Source organism: Hippopotamus amphibius, chromosome 13, assembly GCF_030028045.1.
Source record: "Hippopotamus amphibius kiboko isolate mHipAmp2 chromosome 13, mHipAmp2.hap2, whole genome shotgun sequence".
Taxonomy (NCBI): domain Eukaryota; kingdom Metazoa; phylum Chordata; class Mammalia; order Artiodactyla; family Hippopotamidae; genus Hippopotamus; species Hippopotamus amphibius.
In genome coordinates, this window is record NC_080198.1 from 17783266 (window position 1) to 17807776 (window position 24511).

Consider the following 24511-nt stretch of genomic DNA (forward strand, 5'->3'; position numbering starts at 1 on the left):
CATAAGTGGACAAAACACATGAATGATAGTTTATGATCAAGGAAAAAAACATGATTTGTTTTTGCTCTGTTGCCTGAACTGCAAGAAGATGACTTTGTCCTGTTTCTCACTGTGGGAGCTGAGATACAGAAAAGCACATGAGGAATGATCTCAGATCTTAGATTCCCCTGAGCACACAGTGGAAAAGGAAAGGGTTGTATGGGGGAAACATATGCTTTGCCTATGTTCCCCCAAAGCAGTCCAAGGAAGATAGCTTGTTTTTTGTTCTCATTTGTGTTCATGTGTGCTTGAACTCTGAAATGTTCCTTTTTCAGAATTTAAGGATGTCCCTAGATAAAGATTTGCTTCACATTATGGAATCAACTCTTCTCTGAAATATTAGCTGTTTAAATGCAAATAAATAGACAAAATTTCCTGAAATTTCAAATTTTCCTTTATAAACTCTTTAAAGGTATAAAATCATTTTAAGACTAAAAACATTTTTTATGAAAAAACTACAGTTTTGAAGGAGATCAAAAAAACTTTTGTTGCCAAATGTACTTATAAAGGAAACCAGGCCCCCTGTTACACACTATTTAGTATTTCTGGTCAAATTATTATTGTTGGTTGATGGGCTTTGAGGCGTAGTCCCCAAAAGCAATAAGCCATGTGCTTTGATCTAATGTTTTCCTCTGTATTAGGAAGGCTGTTAATTGCTTATTTAAGATTTGTTAGTTGGGAAACTTAGGTGATTTTGGAGAACCCAGACTCTCAGCTCTGTATTGAAGAATTGACTTCCTGCAAAATGCTGAAAATTCTACCCATTGAACAAGCTATGTACAGTGTGTTGCATGACAAGTAGTCCTCTTCTTGCCCCAGTGAAGCTGGTGAGGCTAACAAGAGTGCTGGAATTCTTGGGCAGGTGTCTACTGAAACTGTAGCCTGAGTTGACCTGGGTTTTTCATCCCTAGAACTCTGTGCGCCAACCCCCCGCCCCACACACACATGGTGGGGAGACACCTTTGAAATTACCTTCATAAGAGAAGTCTTTGAAGAGTTCAGATGGATCTGGCTTAAAAATCCCAGTTTAGCCAAATACTGAAAACCTTCGACAAGGTTCTTATCTTTCAGCTTTCAGTCTCCTTAATTTGTAAAACGGAGACAACAGTTCCTGCTCTAGAGGGTGTGGTGCTGACTCTGGCTTCACAGTGTGCCTGTCCTGTGATGGCTGTGAGGTGGTTCTGCTGCTGCCGCTTCACAGGCAGTTCCATAAGGTCTGGCCGTGGGGGGCGGGGGAGGGCAGGGGTGGGGTGCACGTGACTCTCAGTGGAGGTGGCCCATTCCCATCCTCACACTGTTAGAGCTCACTGGCCTGGAATCCAGAAGGGAAACGGGTGGCAGGAGCTGCCATAGCGGTTCTGGCGTGGCGGCACCTTTGGAAGGGTCTCCCACGGATGAGCCCTCTCATTTCTTCACCTTCTCCTCCAACAGGTACGCATTTTGTTCAGCAAAACTGCACCATTTCAAAATGGATTAGGTGCGATTTCCCTACCTCATCCCATTCCCCGATCTGAGAAAGACTGTGGGACTTGTTGAGGGAACTGGTTTGAAAAAATGCTGTAGTAATTAAAATAATAAATGCCCACCTGTTGGTGAGGGGTTTTTGTAGGGAAGGGGCAAGTGACAATGGAAGAGTTGCTAGGTTGTCACTTGAGGGTGTTGAGAACACAGCGGTACTTTCAAAACAACACAGGTGCTTATAGCAGATGCCCCATATTTCTTGGTAATAATCCGACCCCAATTAGCCTTGACTCCTTTTCATTTGTGAAGTTCTGATTTGGTTGCCCATTAGAGGGGAGGAACATTTATTTCACCGTTCTAGTCAAACATGAATTTTCTTAGGAGCAAGTGAGGACATCTGCGCTGTTGTGCCCACATGCTGCATTTGAGGAATTACAGCTTATGTTACTCTGTGTGTGTGTGTGTGTGTGTGTGTGTGTAGATTTTATCTTACAGTACTGCGTTGTGGTGCATGCGCTGAAGAATTCTGAGGGTTTGATGCTGAAGTGTTAGAGAGTGGTCGTCCGCGGGAGGAGCACAAGACACGGGCATCTGGCCTGTTGCCCACGCTGCCCGTGGCCTCGGGAGCCGCCTGGGAGGGGATAAGCATCCTGGATCAGCACGGCCTCCGGGTGGTTGGCAGCTGCTTTCAGGCGCACCGCGTGCCTGCCGTTAGGGGCTGTTGCTGAGACGCGGGTGACTTCCTTTCTTCTCTGCTCAGCCCGCGCTCTCTGTTCTTCTGGTAATGCCAGCTGCTCACCACCCCAGGCACCGCTTCTGATGTCCATGATTTTGAGATCTCTTCTCTGATTTCTCATTTCCATTTTCTGCCCATGATCCATCCCCCAGTACCTAGTGTCCCTCCCGTCTCACAAGAAAGGGTCTCGGTTCTTTTCCCAGTGCTTTTCTTGATTGTGTTCTCTCCTTTGCCCTGCGGCGAACCCCTCTCTCATGCCTGCCTTCCATCTTTGTCCCTCTTCAGTGTACAATGTGATTTGAGCCTACCTTTCCTGTGGAAATCTCCTCAAACCCTGCTGACCCCTTTCTGCAGTGTCAGGGCTGTCCTTTACCTCAGCAGCACAGTTCTCTAAAGGGTTCCTGTTGGCCGCCTGCCTCCAGATTATTCCTCTGACATCCTGTAGTCCCTTCATCTTTGCAGCCCTGATTGCATGTGGCTTGCTTTCCTAAAAGTCGGCAGTGACCTCCTGATCTCCAACTTGGGCCCTTTTCTCAATCCTTTTCCTACTTTGTCTTTGTCTGCAATGTTTGCTTAGTCTTTTTTTTTTTTTCCTTTGTTCGTTTATTCTTTATTAATCCAGTAGGTAATTTCTTGGGTACCTGATACTGTGCTGAATGCTGTAGGGAGGAAGATGATTAAGACACAGTCGTGCCATTCAGGAGTGTACATTTGATTGCCAATGGCAGTTTGTAGAACTTTGTAGGTTTTGCTGGAGTGAAACAGGCCCCCTTGACTCAGATCACGTGGGCCTAGTGATGAGGCTGGGGGTTCTCTGGGGCAAGCGTGTGGGGTGCTGCTGGTTCTTCTCTCTGTTGAAGGTGGTCTTGAACTTGTATCCAGTTGTCCTCTCTGGTCACATTTCTGTGCAGTGAAGTACACAGACGAGCTTAATTGAAATTCTCCCTCAAAGTATAGTTTTTCATAAAGTTTTCATTTAGTTTGTTAGTTTTAACTCTGGCTGAGTTATCTCATTTTGACACCTGACTGTTGGTTAGTGTATGACAGTTTGTTTTACCTCTAATTTAAACTGCTTGCTAATCCCTGTAGACAGCTGATCTGTTTGTGTCCCCGGTGAGTACCTGCGAAATCATTTGTAGTGATTATCTTCTCTGTAAGTATTAGCAGATACACTTCCTCTTTGAAGGAATAGTTGTTAGAGTAGCTGCTGCTGCCTTTCTTAGAACCTGTGAAAAAAGAAAGTTACCGTTCACCTTTCACATGAAGGGGCGGGTTTAGAGTAAGTGCCTTCCCTCCTTTGCCTCGGGGCGCATCACTTCTGCGTTTGAATCCCTTGCTCTGTGGCATGTGAGGCTGCTTGTGGTCCAGCCTGAGGTGACCGTACCTGTGACTGGGCTCCGTCGTATACCACCCGTGACCAAGGTCTGTGTTTGCTGGAGACCCATAAGGAACTTGCTCTGGGATTGCTCCTTTGTTGGTCTGTTTTCTGCAAAGCTACACTGTTACAGAGCCGGCACCGAGACACTCACAGCAAACACAGTCACTTCCCAGAGCAGACTGGCCTTGATGAAGTCATGGAGTAGGCGCCCGACCCCTCCTTGTCCTGTATTTCTTCTCAGCCACATCACACCCCCTCCCAAGAGGTGCTTCAGTATCTGTGCTCACCTTGGGAGCCAGCATGTCCTGTATCCAGCAACTCTTTTTGTTTGTTTCCTTGCAAAAAAAAATGGTGGAATTATTTAAGAAAGAAACTTGTTTCGTTTTCCCTAGGTGTGTTTTTGATTTTTTTCCCCATTTCTGTTCCTGTACCACTGGCACTCTCATTGATGAGCCAGACCTCATCTGTGCAGTTACTTTTCTCTGGCCACTGCCTCCATCAGAGGGGAATGTAGGCTCTGAAGCAGAGGGAAACGTAGGGTCTGAAGGGGATTGTTACATGTTGGCAGGCAGTTGCTTCACCTCATTCATGACCCATTTAGATGTGTTTCCTACCTTGTACTTGGAGAATTTATTATATTGTAAATGTCGATCCAGTTGCTAATGTCTTTTAAAATTAATATTGTATAGAAATAGTGCCTAGGCTTTCCTTTCTCCCTTTGCTCTTTGGGGCTGAATGGTCATGCATTGTGGGAAGTGTGTGGCACCATTTAGAATTTGTAAACAATAGTGCTAAGAGCTGGTGTCAGTTGGAGACTGGCGTAGACATAATGGTTGATGGCACAATGAATGTATCACTTGTCTAAGACTTTTTTATAGTGACTTTCAGTCTTCACCCCCTTGGGAGCGTGTATGAACCAGTTACCTTTTACTGCTCTATATGTGTTGTCCCTGCCAATTACAGAACTGCAGGGGAGCAGACCAAATCGAAATAATTAGATTGAGGAGTGAATGTCACACTTCTAATTTCATTCTCTTTTCAAGGGATTACCAGGGTCCATTTAATAAAATGAGATTAACCCTCTGCAGCAGGAGTATTTGAAAGCTGTCAGTCAGTGTAATCGCGACAGCTCAAAAGAAGTAGTATTCTCAGCGCTCTTAGAGGCAGCGTCATGTTTTATTGGCTGAAAGTCTTGACTGCACCAGGGAAGTGTATGTTTGTGTGAGTATAGGTGTTTATGTCATTAAAGGTAGATGTACAGAGAGTGTTTTTGAAAGAGGAAAAGTTGTATGGATTTAACCATACTACCTAGAAATAATAATGTAGAAATAGCACCATATAATTTACCTTTTTTTTTTAAAGATTTATTTATTTATTTTTTGGCTGTGTTGGGTCTTCGTTGCTGTGGGCAGGCTTTCTATAGTGGTGGCAAGTGGGGGCTACTCTTTGTTGGATTGCAAGGGCTTCTCATTGTGGTGGCTTCTCTTGTTGTGGAGCACAGACTCTAGGCGCACAGGCTTCAGTAGTTGCAGTGCATGGGCTCAGTAGTTGTGGCTACTTAGTTGCTCTGCAGCATGTGGAATCCTCCCGAATCAGGGATCCAACCCGGGTCTTCTGCATTGGCAGGTGGATTCCTAACCACGGAAGTCCTGCACCATATAATTTACTTCTGAGTTGCCAGATACCAGTAATAAAATACCTAAAAATTATGAGACCAAAATTTTTAAATTAAAGAAGTATTTATAAAGCAAATAATGAGGCATCTTTTCTTGAATGTTTTAGAAAACCTCGGATCAATTCCCAGCTGGTGGCACAGCAAGTGGCCCAACAGTATGCCACTCCACCACCCCCTAAAAAGGAGAAGAAGGAGAAAGTTGAAAAGCAAGACAAAGAGAAACCTGAGAAAGATAAAGAAATTAGTCCTAGTGTTACCAAGAAAAATACCAACAAGAAAACAAAGTAAGTTCTTGGGTAACTTAGTGCAGTACTATATTATTTTGCAGGTGAATCAAAGATATCTTTTAAATGCCTCTTTTTCTATCTCCCCTTTTAGACCAAAGTCCGATATTCTGAAAGATCCTCCTAGTGAAGCGAACAGTATACAGTCTGCAAATGCTACAACCAAGACCAGTGAAACAAATCACACCTCAAGGTATTTGCAGCTAGAGTGAAAGGCTACATCGCTGCCTGCCCTCATTCACCTGCTCACAGTCAGAAGAGTCAGGGGTGGCTTTGTGCCTGTGGGTTTGTAGGCTAGGAAGGGGTGGGGCGAAGAGCTGGGAGTGGGACTGTTCACTTTCACATCACATGTACATATGTAAGCTACTTTTACATCACTGAGGCCAAAACAGGAGGAAGATAAATTGATTGTAATTTTGCAGTGGTCCAAAGCTTTGCTAACGGATGGTGGTTTCTATTCATGATAAGTGTACATGGCAGATTTGGTAGTAAGTGTTGGTATCCATGCTGGCAGTTTACCTTCACTGCCATAGCATCATAAAGTCTCTCTCTCTCTCTCTCTCTCTCTCTCTCTCTCTCTCTCTCTCTCTCTCTCTCTCTCTCTCTCTGTGGTGGGGTGGGGGGGGGGAGATTGGGCCAGAAATCCTTTTCACCCATAGCTGATTTAATGGGCTGATCCCCTGTGGTGTTGCTTTCAGGCCCCGGCTGAAAAACGTGGACAGGAGCACTGCACAGCAGTTGGCAGTAACTGTGGGCAACGTCACCGTCATTATCACAGACTTTAAGGAAAAGACTCGCTCCTCCTCGACATCCTCCTCCACAGTGACCTCCAGTGCAGGGTCAGAACAGCAGAATCAGAGCAGCTCGGGGTCGGAGAGCACAGACAAGGGCTCTTCCCGCTCCTCCACGCCAAAGGGCGACATGTCAGCAGTAAATGATGAATCTTTCTGAAATTGCACATGGAATTGTGAAAACTATGAATCAGGGTATGAAGTTCACACCCTCCACCTGCCCGTGCCGCTTGCACCCCTGGAGAATCTTCTGTGGACATCGACCTCTTAGTGATGCGGCCAGGATAATTTCTGCTTGCCATGGGCATCTGGCCACCAAGGAATTTCGCACCCTGACGATTACTCTTGACACTTTTATGTATTCCATTGTTTTATATGATTTTCCTAACAATCATTTATAATTGGATGTGCTCCTGAATCTACTTTTTATAAAAAAAAAAAAAAAATCTGCTGTGCACAGTTTTCCATGTACATGACAACTGGTTTTTGTTTTTGTTTTGTTGGAGGGGGGCGGGGTGGGAGGGGGAGGGAACTTTTATTTATTGTGTTCACAACTCCATCCTTTCAGCATATCCTTTAAGTTTAGTTCTTTCTTCCAGTTATACTATGTACTATCAGTTTTGATATAACTATATATATATAAATATAAAATTATATATAAAGGGTTATTTGAAACCAATCCATGGCAACGCTGGTGCTTGATACACTGTGAAGTGAATACAACATTGAACAGTTACAGATCTGGGACAGTCCCTTCTATGAAAGTGCTGAAATTAAGTTAAAATCAGTCTTAGATGAAGTATGTTCCAACCCACGTGGGAACTCGACTCTCTCATCTGTCTAAAGAGTACTGGACGATATATATTTTTTAAGCAATGTGATCTCAAATTTAAAGACTGCTCCAGATAGCCTGCATTTGCGATGGAATAACTGACAAATCACAATTGGTTTAGTTGGGAGGGTTTTGATCTTTCAAAAGTAACTAAACTAGCTCCAGAATGCCAAGTATTCGTGTAAATTACGGTTACATGTTAACATTGCTGTTCTTACATAATCACTCATGAAAATATAGCGTTCTGTAACTCGAATTCCATCCATTTTCCAGACCTCTTCTCATGTCTGAGGTAAATTGATAAATTGTCTCTTAGTTTTAGGATTCAAACTGTCTAACCTGTGTCTTTGGTCCATACAAGAAGCAAATCCCTGTTTCCACTTTGCATGTGGTGTCTTGTTTAATCTAACTTTGTTTGCCTCACGTCCCCTCGCTTCACTTTCGCTACCCATTCAGTTGTGAGAATTCTTTTTCTTTCTTAAAATAAAATCTAGGCTTGTTGTTTTACTGAACAAAGGTTATCAACCAACACATCCAGTCCCGACATGGAGCTTTTCAGTGTTGAGAGACGTGTCTCCGTTCCCTGCTGTGGGAAGGAACTCAGTGGTGAATCAATGGTTGAAGTGCTGGCAGCCAGAGTTGCAGGGAAAGCTACATACTTCCTGCGAGCCAGGGATCGTTTTCGTCCTCGACATAAAGACAGCTTGAGTAAACTCTCTTAAAAAAGATTCTTTCACTCTCTTTTCTCAAACTGTCTTGCAAAGAAACAAACAAACAATGAGGGGGTGGGGGAGACCACTGCTGTGAATCCACCCCTCCTCACTTTAAAAGTGTTCCGTTCTGCTTTGTTTGGACTTAGGGTCTGTCACCTTCCTATCCGCAGAGTTCATAGACTTGAGAGTCATTTCAAGCATGGGAACTTGATGTCACCTTCCTTTATTTGACTGTACTTATGGGAGAGCAGCACATGAGTAAGGAAACACCACATTTTGGTGTGAAAAACCTGGTTTGCTTAAGACTACAAGTAACTTCTGTCTGTGGAGGCAACGAGTAAATAGAAAAATTAACAGCTTGATTTGAGTAGCCAACAGGAAGGCTCCTTTCACATTTACATTAAAACTATTCTGTAGTCACTAATGTACCATCATTTAAATTCTGTCTCAAAGGTATAAATGATAAAGCAGTGCCATTTGTTGCTGTGGTCCTATTTCTCAAATGCATGGACAATGTTCCCCCTCTTTTTAAAAAATACTTGCTTGTATCTGGGATGCAAGCTGTACTTACCTTTTTAAATACATTTTTAAAGTATTTATTAATGAACCAAAGGAAATCAGATGCTTTCTATAAGCATCAATATATACTACATAGTGATTTGACTATGAATTTTAAATCCACATTTTAATATTAGTGGGGTATTGCAAAGACATTCCTTCTAAAGTTTTAATATTCCTTTTATTAAGGGTCTCAGGGAGGGTAAATTAGTCAGCCATATTTATTTTCCAGAGTTGTAAGGAATTGCTAAGTTTTTAAATTAACTTTTTAAAAAAATTTAAATCCCACCAAACTCGTGGGTTGCACTGCTTTTGGAACCAATAAGTGTTGGTATGCACTTTGTTCAGAAACACTGTGTACTTTTTCAAAATTAGTTTCATGTAAAGTGATTGGACCCCTAGGTTAGTGGAAAAAGCTGATTAACCAGCTACTCAGAGGCTGCTAATTAATTCATTGCCAATGTCTTCGTTTTTCAGTTTTGCCTCCATGATAAAGAATAAATTAAAGAATGGGGAGGTGTGAAGGAAGGGAGGATTGCTTTTAGAACAGGTGAGGTAATGAAACTGCCATTTTGGTAGAAGCTGCAGCTCACGGTGGGACTGCTCTCAGCGATCAGATGTTCTTGGGCCCATCCTTTAGCTGCTGTTGCATATTCTGTTACAGTAGTGAGGTGGTAGGTACTTTAGACTTTTAATTTCCGAAATTGATGACATCCCTCAGGCATGTATTCTGGAAATGGAATTCCTGTAACTTCCTGCGTTTGCAGTTTGCCCTACAATTAGTAGGCAGCGTGTAAAAACACTAGTGTAGATGATAAAGATATATATTAAAAGAGGACCAGAAATACTTGGTATTCAGCGGCACAGTAAGCAGGCTATAAAAACAAAACAAAAGCACAGTGTTACGCTTGCAAGTTTCCATTTGTTTTAACACCACACAATCTTTCATACTCGTGCGTGCGCACGCACACACAGAGCTTACCTGCTCTGCTTGAGTCATGCAGTTCAAAACAAAAACAATAAAAAGGTAAAGACATCTTGACACCCACAAAATATTTTTATCAGGATCTTTCAATTTCAATCTGGATATTTAAAACATTGGCAGAAGCTTCTGTGAGTTAAGTTCCACTAAGATGTTTCACCTGCCTTATCAAGACCATTCTCAAGTCTACTTTTTTAAGCTGCCATATCTTAAATTATTGAAAATTTATTAATTGCTGAATATATAATAACCTTTGCTTGTATGTAACCGAAAATGGGTTAAGAGCCAACATTTAGAGTATGACAATGGAGCTGAACAGTTTTTAATGCGCAAGCAGTTCTGTTCTTGTGTATGACTTGTAACCTTAATTTACTGTGTAAAGATGGTTACATTATTTCCTTAGCTTTGTTTGTTGGAGACAAATAGAGAATGCTTGTTAAGTATGTCAAAACATAATCTTATCTTGTGAATTTTTGTTAATGTATTATACGAGCTATATTTTTCATTTGCCCAGAAAGACAGCTTGTATAACGCTTTTGGAAGTTCCTGCTCTGTAACGTCTTTAGATCTGACAGTCTGTTAGGTTTGTTTTTTTCTTCATGCTAAAGTGTCGGTGGTTTTGTGAACTGGTCAGAAATTCACAGGTCTTAAATGTTTGGGGGAAATTTATATTGGACACTGCTCTTTGTCTAGCAAATAAAAGATGTTAATATATTCCTGTTACTGGCATGTGCACGACTATGTTATTAGAAGCCACTTTATCGTTTTCCTGCTTTAAATAGAAATGTCTATTTATGAATTCTGCTTGTAGTTTTTTCACAAATAAAATAGTAAAATTTACATTGAAATCTTTATTTTTGTCTGTGTAGACATTAGCCGTAGGAAAATAGTTGACTTTTTGTGCACAGATTTTTCACTTGTGTAATATTTCCGGTAGAATAGAAGGCTAAGAACTTGAGTTTATCAGATGCTGAAGTTGATTTGGATGTCTCCGTACACTGTTCAAAGCTGCAGCAGGAAATATAATGGAACAAAAGGACAGCAAAATTTTGGAAGAAAACAAACTAGTGTCTCTAAACGTTCCTTGAGGTAGGTTGGGGTGATTTAAAGAGGGAAATGGAGGTGATGATGGGTGGCAACGGTTAATTCAGTGCTTCAGTGTGTGACTGAAAACCCTCAAAAAGACAGCCCATTCCTGGCCAACTGCATTTAGGTAAATTGATGTAAACGAAATGCAGTGTCAAACCTAAAAGCCACACAAACAAAGCCAGCTTACTTCCCTGTGCTAGGGAGACTGCTGCTGGGGCTGTCACTTCCAAAGAATAGGGAAGCCACTTATAATGCTTGTAAGAGTCATCCATGATTACTCTTCTTTGGCCTGAGTCTGCACTTGAACCAGCACGGAGAGGAAAAGCGTATAAATGGTGCAGGGTTGTAATTTGAAAATGGGTTCGTCCTGGTGAAAGAAAACTTGGCAAACTTCGTGCTTTGTTTTTACTTTCAGCACCGAGTCATAACCGGAGTCTGGCTCCTCAGGAGTCTTGGGAAGGATCTGGAAGGGTTGAAGAGCAGGGAGAAAGTGGTGTCTTTGATTTTCCCAGGACCCTCAGATAAGTGATGGGCTGTACCCTGACCCCTCGGCTTTCGTTGGAACCGGAGGAGTCCTTCTTGAGGGTCTCCGCTGCTAGCGGTCCTGGCACCACCCTTTGGGGAAGATGGAGGCTGCCTCCCACACTGGATGGAGGTGTACAGCAAGAGGTTGGTCCCTACAGTGAAACGGCAAGAGTGTCTTTTAGGAAGAGTGGATTCCTGCCCGTTGTGAAGATGAGGAGGGAGATGAAGGCTTCTTCCCTCGTGGCTGTAGCTAAACCCCAGCCTTGATACCCCGTGTCCAGACCCCTATTGAGGAATACCATGGCTGGAGTGTGACACCACCATGGTGTAAGAAGCTCTTGTTGAATTATTCTTGGTCAAGGGTAGGATGATGTCTTCAGCTGGAAAGTGCCCAGGCTGTGCTCTGCTTTCATTGTCCTGTGACATGGAAACGAGGGCAGCGAGGGGGAGAAGAGGGCTGTCAGGCCCTGCTTCTGTTTAATCTCTGACCTCCCAGCAATTCTCCTCTGAAACTTTAACATCATAGGAAGGAAAGCTTCAGAGCTACTGTTGTGTTAGGCTTAAAAACTCTTGATCAGGGTCTTGTTTACTAATCATCAAGAGAAGCCAGGTTCTAATCTGGCTGCCCTTAATGATGTTTGTCAGGAAAGGGCAGCCTTCATCCGGCAGCCTGGGCTCTGTTAAGCACATTAGAAATGAACCACTGAATACTGCAGGGAAGGCTCTGATTTTTCTAGAAAATATCATGGGCCATGTCTGGAGAGATGAAGGAGGCTCAGATCTGGGTAGACCCTGGGATGAAAGAAGGTATCCAGCTGTTGTGTTCTGCCTGGTCAACCTTCTCTCCAGGCATAAAACCTGCCTTTACAGGCAGAGGCCTGCTGTAAGGCATCCAGTACTTAGTTCTGCACCTGGTGTGGTTCTGAAAAACAGCGAATAGGGCTGCTGAGTGTGTGGAGACAAGAGCACAGGCTGAAATTGGCCCATTTCTGCAGGTGCTTTGGACCTAGACCACCCACAACCTGTTCTCCCTGCCTCGCGCTTGTGCCAGCCATCACAAACTGAACACAGTACTCTTTTTTTTCAGCCGAATTCAGATTCAGAAACTTCAACACAGCTCTGCAGGCATCCTGACTCCACGTTCCTGTGAGGCAAACTCCTTTGCCCTTCCTCCCCTGGACCAAACCCACCCAAAGCCATCGGGGAACCCTACAAGGCAGTTGTTTGTTTTTATTTATTTTATTGGCTGTGTTGGGTCTTCATTGCTGCATACGGAGAGCGGGGCTACTGTTTGTTGCAGTTCACGGGCTTCTCATTGCGGTGGCTTCTCTTTGTTGTGGAGCACGGGCTCTAGGTGCGCGGGCTTCAGTAGTTGTGGCACACAGGCTCAATAATTGTGGCTCGCGGACTGTAGATTGCAGGCTCAGTAGTTGTGGGCTTAGTTGCTCTGCAGCATGTGGGATCTTCTCGGCCCAGGGCTCAAACCTATGTCCCCTGCATTGGCAGGTGGATTCTTAAGCACTGAGCCACCAGGGAAGTCCTACAAGGCTGTTTTGAATCAACTCTTCAGTTGTGGAGCACTTGCTGGAGCCACAGGAGCTCCAAGCAGAAGACAGCTGAGAGGAGTCAGGAAAGAAGAGAATGAAATATCTGATACCAGCTCTTCAGTAGTTCAAAACGGGACTAGAGGAGGAGGCCGATGTTGTTGAGCACTGTCGTTTTAAATGCCAGCCCCAGCGGGCTCCATGTAGGCTGGACCAGGACCTGCCCAGGCTGTCCCACCGGTTCTGCCAATCTCGGAGACTCTCAGATGACAGGGCAGAACACCAAACGGATGTGATTCCTGGAAACAACAGGATACACCTTTGGAGCCAGAACTGGGTGAGACTCCCACCTCCAGCTGACTGGGTGACCTTGGGCAAGTCCGCATCCCTGGGCTCATTTTCCTCACTTCTGAAGCAGATCTCTCCTGCCCTGTAATCTGCTCCAAGGGGCCTTGGGCCGGTGGCCCAGTTGTTGCTTGAATTTTGCTATGTGTCTAGTAATGGAGAGCAAAACTTTTCCTGAATGTTCACTCTAGTACTTCTTGGATGTTAATACTGGGAATGAATGGGAAGGGTTTTGTTTTGTGATGATCTTATCTTGTTTAAAACTGTTTCCTTATCTATCTGTCTGTCTGTCTGTTTTATCTGCCACTTCCCACGATGGAGGCCACATTTGGAAACAGTAGCTTTGCAAGGGGATTGCTCATTTCAGGTACCAATTAGTTACAGAGATAAGACCATTCGGAGCTGTAAACCAGAACACCCACCGCAGAAGAAGGAAGGTTCTGGCGCTCTAATTGCAGTCGGGAAAATGCTCCCGGAGCATCTGCATGCCAGCATTGTGGCCGTGGGGCGGGGGGCGGCTCCCCGCCCTGTGGGTTTGTCCGTCACTTTCCGGGAGGATTTAACAGCGTGCTCTGGCTGTCAGCCGCGCTCTTGAATCCTCTCTCATCTTAGTCACACTCCTGCTTAAGTGAGTCGTTCTTGACTCCCTGGACACCAGAAGCCTTTCTTCCTGACAGCAGGTGAGATGCTGGCAGCCTCTCGACATGACCATCCACTTCAGTGCCTGCAAAAATCCCCACCGCCGCGCGACCCGGACATCTGAAGATTTTGCTTAATAGAGTTCGCTGCCGCTGGAGGGAGGTGTGCCGGGCTGGGGAGCCCAGCGTGAGACCCGCTCTGCCTGAGCCGGGGACCCTCCAGCACTGCTGCCTGGGAAAGGCTGGCGATGCCAGAGAGGGGGGAGGGGGGGCACCTGGCAGCAGGAGGAGTGAAATGCACAAGATCAATTCTGGAAGCCCCTGGGGTGGTGAAACACTTCAACCTGAATTTTAACAATAAAACACAGGATTTCAAAGCGATTTCAAAGCAATTTCACGTTGTCAGTGTACCCTGCTGCCTTGATGGGTGCTTCTGTTGAGAAGCTTGAGGAAGCCTGCTATTTTCCCCCATCCCCCCAAACACACAGAGCCTAGTTTGAAGAGGAGATGGAGAAGGCGGTAAATACATATTTTGACAAGGCGTGGGCTCCAAAGCCCTGCTCCAGGCATTTTCTAGTCTCTGGCCATCAGCAGGTAGAGCCAGCGGCTTTCTCTCACACATCCTCCTGAACACCTCCGAAAAGCCTGGCACTCAACCACGTGAAAGCTGGCCCATAACCTCCCTCTGTTCTTAGCCTGTCTCTCCCGCCATGAAGCTGTCCCCCCTCACAAAGCCCAGCGTCGACTCTGCTGCTGTTTGATGGTAAAGGATGTAGTTCCAGGACAGTGGCTTGCGGATATCCTCACTCTCTTCCCCACTCCTCCCCGCATGGAAGGTTCTGTCTTTGCTTTACAGTTCTCCTGGAGAACAGGCTCTCCCACTCCAGGGCCACCAGTCCTGCCAGGAGCTTGCAGCCCAAGAAGCAGCAGGCCCTGTAGGAGGAGCTGAGATGGTGGCCAGCCTCCCACAGTTGTGTCGAAAGACGTAATGTTTTCTTTCCTGAGTTTTGTTTGGGTGGCTTGGCTGCTTTTCTCTTTGTCAGATGTCAGCATGTTTACCTTCACTTCTGTCCACTCTTAGGTCTTTGCCCAAAAGGAGTCCACTCTGGAAATGACAGTCTGATCTGTCCTTCCCACTAAACCACCACTACCACTGTGGACCATTCACAAACAGAACTGTCCATACGTCTTGACAGCCCTTGCCCAGTGTCACAAGGGGCACAGCCAGCCTGAGCCCAGGTCTGTCTGATCAGAAGGGCTATGTGAATATAAGAACAATGACAGCTCCCAGTTACGCAGCAGAGGCTCTTAACGTCCTTGGATGATGGAAGGAGGAGAACATCCTTGCTCTTTGCCTGATTGCTCAAGCTTCCAGCTTGGAACTTGAATGTGATAGCTGCACCTCGGTCATCTTGACCTATGAGGTCACCTTAAGGGTGGAAGCTGCACAGTAAGGATAACAAGAGCTGGAAGATAGCAGCATGGATGCCCTGCTCAGCTCCTGACCTCTTATAGGTGAGACGTAAACTTCTCTTTTATTTAAGCCATTGTGTATTAGCTGCGGTTCTCCAGGGTAAAAGAACTGGTAGGAGATGTACAGTTGACCCTTGAGAAGAACAGGAGGGTTAGGGATGCAGACCTCCTCCCCATGCAGTCAAAAATCCACAGCCCTCTGTATCTGTGGTTCTGCATCTGCAGATTCAACCAACCAGAGATTCAACCAATTGCAGGTGGTGCGGTGTTGCAGAATCTATTCACTGAAAAAGATCTGCATATAAGTGGAGCCGAGTAGGTCAAACCGTGTTGTTCAAGGGTCAGCTGGATAGATAGATGATAGATAGATAGATAAATAGATAGATAGATGATAGATAGATAGATACTAGATATGTATATCTATCTATCTAGAGATTTATTATAGAAATTGGCTCTCATGTTTATGGGGACCAAGAAGTCCCACAATCTGTCATCTGCCAGCTGGAAACAGAAAAACTGGTGACTGACTTGATTCGGTCTGAATCTAAAGGCCTGAGAATTTGGGGGCTGGTGGTGTAAGTCCTCCTCTTCGTAGCTTTACTGCCTCATTTTGGTGGAGCTCGTCCTCCAGTAGCTTCCTGAGAAAGAATGTATGTGTAGCAGGCATATTCTTTGAGTCCTTTCCAAATCCATAACGTCTTTATCCTTCCTTCACACCTGCCTGGCACAAACACCAGGTTGGAAGTCATTTTCCTTCCTCACAGCTGGTGATGCTCGTGAGAAGCCTAACGCCCTCTGGTTCCTGACCTGTGCATGGGACCAATTTTTTTCTCTCTAGACACTTAAAGAACTTTTCCGTGTCCCCAGTGTGCCGATGTTTCCTGGCTGTGCTCTTTGGTGTAGGTCTCTTTTCACCACTCTGCCGAATGCCCAGTGGACCCTTTCAATCCCCATTCAAGTCATTCAGTGCTGAGGAATTTCCTTGAAATATTTCTCTGACGACATCCCTTCATTTACTCTCCTCCTTCTTTCTGAAACTCCTGTTATTCAGATACTGTACCTCCTCTGATTTTCTTGTGATTTCTCTTTTGCGTTCTATCTTTTTTATGCTTTTGTTCTTCTTGGAAAGAAATGTCCTCATGCTGTGGGTTGAATTGTGTCCCCCTCAAAAGATGTGGACTTCCTAACTCCAGTGTCTGCGAGTGTGGCCTTATTTGGAAATAGGATCGAGTTAAAATGAGGTCAGTAGGATGGGCCATAATCCAGTATGACTGGTGTCTTTATTAAAGGGGAAATCTGGACACAGAGACAGACATGCACACAGGGAGAACAGCACATGAAAATGAAGGCAGAGGTTGGAGTGATGCTTCTACAAGAAGTGCCAGAGGTTACCCGCAAACCACCAGAGGCGAGGAGGAGAAAGGCAAGAAACAGAGTCTCCACTGAGAGTCCTCAGAGAGACCCAACCCTTGCCAACACCTTGATTTTGAACTTCAGGCTCCAGAACTGTGAGACAATAAGTTTATGTTGCTTTAAGCCACCCAGTTGGTGGTAGTTTGTTACAGCAGCTCCCAGAAACAAGTACACCTCATCTTTGCCTGCCAGTTCTTCTATTAAATTCATTTCTTTTGTCATGTTTCTGATTTCTAAGCCCTTTTTTGTTCTCTGTACATTTCCTTTTTGTCACATCCTCTTCTTATGTCCTGCCTGTAGTATATATTCTCTCATCTCTGAGAAGACTAATGACGATTTAAAGTTTTTTTTTCCTGACTTAGTCTCTATCGTTAAGTTCCTTGTTTTATGCCCTGTTAAAGGGTTTTCTCAGGCGTCTCTAAGTCTCCTATTTAAGAGGGGAGGGCTAAAAGGCTAAAACACCAAGCCAAGAGTAGAGCTTGTTAAATGTCGAGGGATTTAAGGGGGCTCTTTTTTGGGAAAACTTAAATGTAAATGTCTTTAAGTCTGTCCACTTGGGGCGAGTCAGACTTTTCCAAATTCCTGCCTGGAGATAAAGACCTACTGGGGGACTTTCCTGGTGGCACATTGCTTAAAAATCTGCCTGCCAATGCAGGGGACATGGGTTCGATCCCTGGTCTCGGAAGATCCCACATACTGTGGAGCAACTAATCCCAACTGCAACTAAGCCCATGCGCCACACCTACTGAGCCTGCGTGCTGCAACTACTGAAGCCCATGCACCTAGAGCCCATGCTCTGCAACAAGTGAAACCACTGCACTGAGAAGCCCTCGCACCACAACGATGTGTAGTCCCTGCTCACTACAACTAGAAAAAGCCCGCACACGGCAACAAAGACCCAACGCAGCCAAAAAAAAAAAAAAAAAAAGACCTACCGGGAGCAGTCTGGGGCCTCAGCCTTCATCAGGTACAGTCATGCATCTTCTGCTTCACCTTCTTAGGGGAATAAACCTTCATTCTAGAGTGGAGTGGGGGAGGGGCAGGCCCAGTGAGCAGATCTGGGAAACTATGTACTTTTCCCAGTTTAGTCATCCTCGCCCTTCACCTCCACTCTTAGAGTTACATGAAGAACAAATTCCTGACCTTGTGGAAGATTTGGTTGATTGGTGGTTTTTGCAGCTTGGCTTAAGATTTGGCTTTCTTAAGGCAGTGGCTACCTACCTATCTATTTTCCAGCTTAAAATATTTTCCTGTTGTCTCCTCTTCATTCTCTCAGACTTGTGGGGTTTTTTGTTTTTGTTTTGGTTTTGGTTTTGGTTTTGGCTGAAACAAAACGGAAAGCCAACCAAACAAAAAATACCACCCCCCAAACCCTAACCAAAACCTTTACTCTAGTTTAGATGGGGTACCAAGAGGCAGCAAACTGTGTGTGTTCAATGCTCCATCTTTATCTGAGTCTCAAGGTCTCTCTCTATCTCTTTTTTTAAATTTATTATTTATTTATCCATTTTTTTGGCTGTGTTGGGTCTTCGTTGCTGCACACGGGCTTTCTCTAGCTGTGGTGACCGAGGGCTACTCTTTGTTGCTGTGCTCAGGCTTCCCAATCCGGTGGCTTCTCTTGTTGCGGACCACAGGCTCTAGTTCGCGGGCTCAGTAGTTGTGACCCACGGGCTTACTTGCTGCACGGCATGTGGGATCTTCCTGGACCAGGGCTCAAACCCGTGTCCCCTGCATTGGCAGGTGAATTCTTAACCACTATGCCACCAGGGAAGTCCATCAAGGTCTCTTTTTAAAACTAAATTTTACCTTCATGATGAAAACACTCAGCAAACTGGGAAGAGAAGAGAACTTCCTCAACCTGATAAGACTCAATACTGGGCAGGCAGACAGCCTAGGCAGTGGCGGGTACCACCCCACCTGCTACAAGGTTCCCAAGCATGGCTAGAGAGAACTGAATTCTGGGAAGGCTGCCATGGGGCCATGCCGAGCAGGGACGCTCATTGGCACAGTTAATGGTGGGGAAGGGGCTGAGCCTTGGTGCTCTGTACTGTGCTGTTGCAGTTCTCGCTAGGAAAATGAGGTCTCTCCAGCTTCCTCGAGGCTGAGGAATGCCATGTGGTATGCATTACCCGCCAAGTAATAGGCCGTTTACCTTCCCCAAGGCTGGGAGCAAACAGCCCTAATTGGTGCAGCCACTGGGATATTGTATGTCTCTCATTGTGGTCCCAGAACTTGAGACCCTCTTACTTTTGCAACCAGGACAACATGTGGAAAACATGGTGGTCTTCAGTCTCAATGGAAAAAGCAAGAAAACCACATTTTAGACGGTTTGGGGGGGTTTGAAGTGGTTTCTGGTTAATCCCAGCTGCATCAGGCCATCTGAGAGGTTGGCTACAGCTGGGGGCTGCTAGAATGAGGAAACGATTTTGCTAAGCCAGCCTGCGTCTGCATTCCCAAATATGGAGTTCAAGGACTCATCTTGGAGAAAATGAAACAGAAGCTTCCAACAAAGGGCTCTTGGAAGTCGGTTTGTAATTAACCTTTCTGTGTAACATGAGATTTCACAACTAAACGGAGGGGGGAGAAATAGATTCAATTTTAATAATTAACAGATACTTGTAAATAGCAGTTCCAATGTGCTTTATAGAGTATTGATTACCGTATGCTGGGGGTATTAGTCGAGAGGCATGTCTCAGCTGACCCAGTCTATCTCTTCCCTTTAATTCGGGTTTTCTCCTGTACTTGACAAATGGGCTGGGCCCGGCCTGGCTCTGTGTGGGGGCAGCCACACAGCTTATGGGGCCTGGGACCTTGGTTCTCGTCTCTGCCCTTATTTAATCTGTGACCTCGAGGACTTGTCTCCAAACCATAATTGAATTCCCATTTGACCCGTTTGACCTCAGCTTCCCCCGGAGTCAATTCCCTTGTGGACAGTGTGCTCTGGGGACCCGAGAGGCTGTAGGGGTTACCACCTGTGCCCTCCCAGGCAGAATGTGGCCTCTGGACAAGTCTTCCTTGCCCCCCAGGAGTTGAAAAATATTGTCGAATGTGGATGCCGTCTGTGCTGTATTAGTTTGCTAGGGGCTGCCGCAATAAAGTACCTCAGACCGGGTGGATTAACAACAGAAATCTCACAGTTCCTGGGGCTGCAAGTCCAAGGTCAAGGTGTTGACAGGGTTTCTTCAGAAGCCTTCTTGCCTTGCAGGTGGCTGTCTTCTCCCTGTGTCTCTTCCTTTCATCTTCCCTCAAGGTGTGTCAGTCTCTGTGTCCAAATTTCCCCCTTTTTTAAGGACGCCAGTCATACTGAATTAGGGCCCACCCTAATGATCTCATTTTAACTTAATCATCTGCAAAGACTGTCTCCTAATAAGGTCACATTCTGAGGTCCTGGGGGTACAATTCAACATGAATTTTGATGGGACACCATTCAACCCCTAACAGATGCCATGCACTTCATCTGCTGTGGCCCCGTGCATCCACGAGTGCCTTCTACTGGGTGCCTCTCACTAAGTACATTCCCTCTTGGCTTCTGTACGCTTTTGGATGTGGCCCTGCCCTCATTTAGAAGTTCGTTCATTCTTTCATTCATTCATGTGTTTAATCAAACATAGCAATGCTTACTTTGAAAGATTGCTGAGGGACTTCCCTGGCCGTCCAGTGGTTAGGACTTGGCTCTTTCACAACCAGGGCCCAGGTTCAATCCCTAGTTGGGGAACTAAGATCCCGCAAGCCACGTGGTGTGGCCAAAAAAGAAAAAAAAAAAAAAGGATTGCTGAGAAAACTAACATATTTACATTTTTAGCTTCATGTCTGACAGATAGTGAGTACTCAACTGCATTGATTCATCCAAGCATTTACTGATATTTATTAAGCAGCACTAAACACCAGGAACAAGTCTGGGCTGAGCCAGCAAAGCCAGGTGAGTTGTCTGCCCTGACAAGTGTAGAGAAGGCAGACTTGATCCAGTAGCCCCAGCAGAAGTGTGTGAACCAACGCTGGTGAGTGCTCTGTTGAGCTGGGGGTCCCAGTAAACCTGGGGCTGGAGCAGAAAGAGAGGGGCAGCAAGGCACAGCTGGGCTCCCAGGGGCAGGCCTGCAGAGCTTGTGGCCCATAGGAAGGCAGCTGAGCTTCCTCCAGGTGTCCCGAATGATGCTATTGGTAAGTTTTTCATCAGAGGGTGACAGAATCAATGTTGTGCTGCGGGCATCAGGGTGGAGCTCGCTGGAGGGTGTGGCTTCCCTCTGAGAGAAGCAAGAGGGTCTGCTTTGTGGTGAGATGTTGAATCTGAGGAAGAGGAGCCTGGACTTGATAGAGCATGAAGAGTTATTGTCAATCATGTGCTCGTTCCTTCCACAGCTATTTATGGAGTGCTTGTCCGTGGCAAGCACAGGGCTGGGTGTCAGGGATACCGTGGTAAACAATGCAGAGCCTTATGCAGTGGGCATCCTAATGGGGACATAGACAACGAGCATGAGAGACATAGCTAAGGTCATTCCAGACTATGTTAAGGACATGAAGCCAGACGAGGTGATGGGAGAGGTTAGGGGCTACCTAAGTTGGAGTGGAGAGGAAAGGCCTCTCTGAGGAGGTGATATTTGAGGTGAAGCTTACATGGTGAGAATGAGTCAGCTATGGAAGAACTTGGAGAAGTTCTTGGTGGGCACAGCATGTGCAAAGGCCCGGAGGAGGGCGAGGAAGGCTCAAAATGAGGTTGGAATGAAAACCAGGGGCCAGGTCACTCAAGGAATTACAGGCTAGAGGAAGGTGTTCATGATTTCCCTGGAACTGTGGAAAGCCACTCAAGAAGGCTTTAAGCAAGAGAAGGCCAAATGTGAGAAAGCCCAAGAGGAATTCTAGGGACCCTGCCCCTACATTTCCTTTTTTGCTTAACTTGGTTTGAATTGAGGTTTTGTCAGTTGCACCCCAAGGCTCTTGGTGAACACATCTGGGAAGAAAAGTCTTTCCGGGGGTGCACGTCTCAGGATCTGAGAAGCACAGAATGGCAGAGCTGGGTGGGGCCGCAGAGCTGAGGTGGGATAGTTGAGTGTAGACAGCTCCTCTGGAGACTGATGGGTGCCAAGACCAAGGCCTTTTTTTTCTGGAACAGCTGCTCTTTCATTGGTCTTTCGCATGGGGTCTACATGCTCGTTCACTTGTGCTGTCCTTGCCTGAAACTGTTTGGAAACCACTGAGCCAAATGTGTGATGGGGAAACTTTTATAAATGGGGAAACTAAGGCTTGGGGAGCTTAGCGAGTGCCTGAGCAGCACAGCTGGGAAGAGGTCACTCCAGGAGTGGGAGGCGGGTCTGCAGCCCCTTATTCAAGGGCCCTTGGCAGTGGAGAAGGCCAACTGCCACTGGAGAAACCTGGGATGGGAATTTTGCTCTGAGGGCAGAAGGCTCTAGCTCAGAGGATGCCCTGTGGCCAGCCAGGGCCTTGGAGGAGCTGAAGCTTTGGATTCATCCCTCTCCAAAGAGGACCAGGACTGTGCACCCAGGACCATGCAGTGCAGCCTAAAATAGGGATTTGGGGCACAAGCTTTGGAATCAGGGCTGAGTTCAAGTTCTGGAGCTGCCCCCGGCTTTCTGTGGGATGTGGGCATATTACTTAAAGTCCCTGAGTCTCAGTTTCCTCATCTGGGATAGATAAAATGTGCAGCAGCCCAGCAGGAGAGGGTGAGAACAAGGTAAACCTATGCACAGAGCATGTAATACTGAGCCTGATACACCATGAGCCCCGAACTAGCTACTGCTTGGCTACCATCGTTTCACAAGGAGTGTTATGTCACTCCAAGGCTCACGTTGCAGCCTGGGGACAGGAGACCCCTGAAGGCAGAGCCCGAAAAAGCCTAAACCAGGGGCTGGTTTGTCAATTGGCATGAAAATCCCACCTCACAGTAAATTTCCAAATGAAAGGAAGCGTGGGAGTTCAATGTTTTCCCACTTAACGGAATTGTGCCTTTTCCTCCTGCCGGGGCTCTTTCTCATGGATCAAAGTTGCAGCAAATGCTGTCACTGTTCTCACGTCTTTGTTTTATTTTTATTTGTGTGATGAACGATCACAATAAATAAATTGGCTGTGTGATTTCAAGGAAGTAAAACAAAAAACAGAACAAAGAGAGAAAAAGAGAAAAACCTGCCTTGTCGTGTTCTCCCAGGTTCAGGCAAAGGGGCTTCTTGTTACGGACACAGACATGCTTATTGCATGATGTTCCAAGGCTCTGAAGAGCAGACTCAACATTCAAACACATCCTTAGTCCTGTTGTCATTTTAAAATAAAGTAAACGTAAAGCTAACATTTACTGAGATGTCTCAATGCACCAGGCACTGTAACCATGTTTTATATATATTCTCTTGATCAGCTCCCCCCAAAGCTAAGGATTAGTCTTTTTTTTTAATCAATTAATTAATTTGTTTATCTATTGGCTGCATTGGGTCTTCGTTGCTGTGCGTGGACTTCCTCTAATTGCAGCGAGTGGGGGCTACTCTTCATTGCAATGTGCGGGCTTCTCATTGTGGTGGCTTCTCTTGTTGTGGAGCATGGGCTCTAGGTGTGCAGGCTTCAGTAGTTGTGGCTCATGGGCTCTAGAGCTCAGGCTCAGTAGTTGTGGCATACAGACTTAGTTGCTCCGTGGCATGTGGGATCTTCCCAGACCAAGGATGGAACCCATGTCCTCTGCATTGGCAGGCAGATTCTTAACCACTGTGCCACCAGGGAAGTACCAAAGATGAGATAATTAAGTCTAAGAGAGGGCAAATGACTTGTCCATGGTCAGGATCCTAAGACACCCTGGAGAGAGGGAAAGGCAGTTGCAGGGATCCAGAAAAGATGCTGAAACTCCCTCTGGCCTTTGTAGGGGTTGAAATTTGGCTGCTGTGTTAAAAATCTGGTGGCTGTGCCTTTTTTGGGTTCCCAGGGCATCTTGGCAGAATACAGACTGGACACAGCTCAGAGTACTAAGTCCCTGAAAGACTGTTTACTTCAAAGAATAGTGGTCTCCCTCAACATAAAACCTCCTAAACTTTCAAAGTGTGATAGTCAGATTTTGCTATGATAATGCTGCATGACAAACAGCTCCCTTCAAATCTTAGGAGCTTACAGCAGTAGCCATGTATGGGTCTTGCTCTTGGGTCTGTAGGCATTCTGGGGTAGCTCTTCTTTAGGCTTTGGTTCTGTAATCAGGTACGTTCCAGGTATTTCTTCATTCTGGAGTAAGAAGTTACCCAGAGGATGTCTCATGGTAAATGGCAGAAGCACAGAAGACCAAGCAAAATGAAGCAAACACTTAAAATCTCTGCTCGCACACACTGTACTGGCCAGTGGCAGTCAAATGGCCACACACACCATCAATGTGGGGAAATATACAATCCACGTCTTCTACCAATCTGATCTACCATTCAAAGGCGACTCGCCCCAAGGCCATCTTGCCTTGCTATAGTGGACAAAGGCTTTGCCTCTTCTTTTATGAGGATAAGGCTGGAGACTTCCCAAAGGAACTTTACCAAAGACTGAAGGAGGAAACAGAGAGGCAATGGTCTATGTCTGTTGGTTCTACTTGCCAAGAATCCATTCTGCTAGTAAGTGGTTTTCAATTTCCCTTTGGTGAGTCACTTACCTCTTTCTCAGTCTCTGTGATTTGGGGGGTAGGGATCTGTCCTCACCTGCCAGCTTGAGGGGTGGACACATGATCTACTTCTGGCCAGTGGGAATACTGCACCCCCTTAACCAAATGATTGGTTTGGGCTGGTTATGTGACCCAGGCTGGGCCAATGAAAGTGATACTCAGGACTTGTGCTAAGCTATTAGAACAGAGTGTCACATTTCCAGTGATTTTGTGAAGCACAGTAGAAGCCTGAAGCCTCAGGTAGTCATCGTTGTACCTCTGGTAGCATAAAGTGAAGCTAACACTGAGGAAAACAAAGCCAAAAGATGAGACAGAATTGTCAGAACATTGTTTGAGCATCTGGATCCAGCTGTGCCTGAAAGCCCTAAACTCTAAAGTAAATTCTTTTGGGGAGTAGAAGTGGGCTTAAGC

The 24511-nt window shown here is 45.7% G+C and overlaps 1 protein-coding gene across 1 annotated transcript in view; it reads left to right on the forward strand.

Moving 5' to 3' along the window:
• Window positions 1-6853, forward strand: part of RYBP (RING1 and YY1 binding protein) — a 76884-nt gene extending 70031 nt beyond the window's left edge. Inside the window, exons 3-5 of the mRNA XM_057706556.1 lie at window positions 5397-5573; window positions 5668-5766; window positions 6272-6853. Of these exons, the coding sequence (XP_057562539.1) occupies window positions 5397-5573; window positions 5668-5766; window positions 6272-6524 (529 nt within the window). The 3' untranslated portion in view covers window positions 6525-6853. The remainder of the gene's footprint in view (window positions 1-5396; window positions 5574-5667; window positions 5767-6271) is intronic.
• Window positions 6854-24511: the final 17658 nt, after the last annotated feature.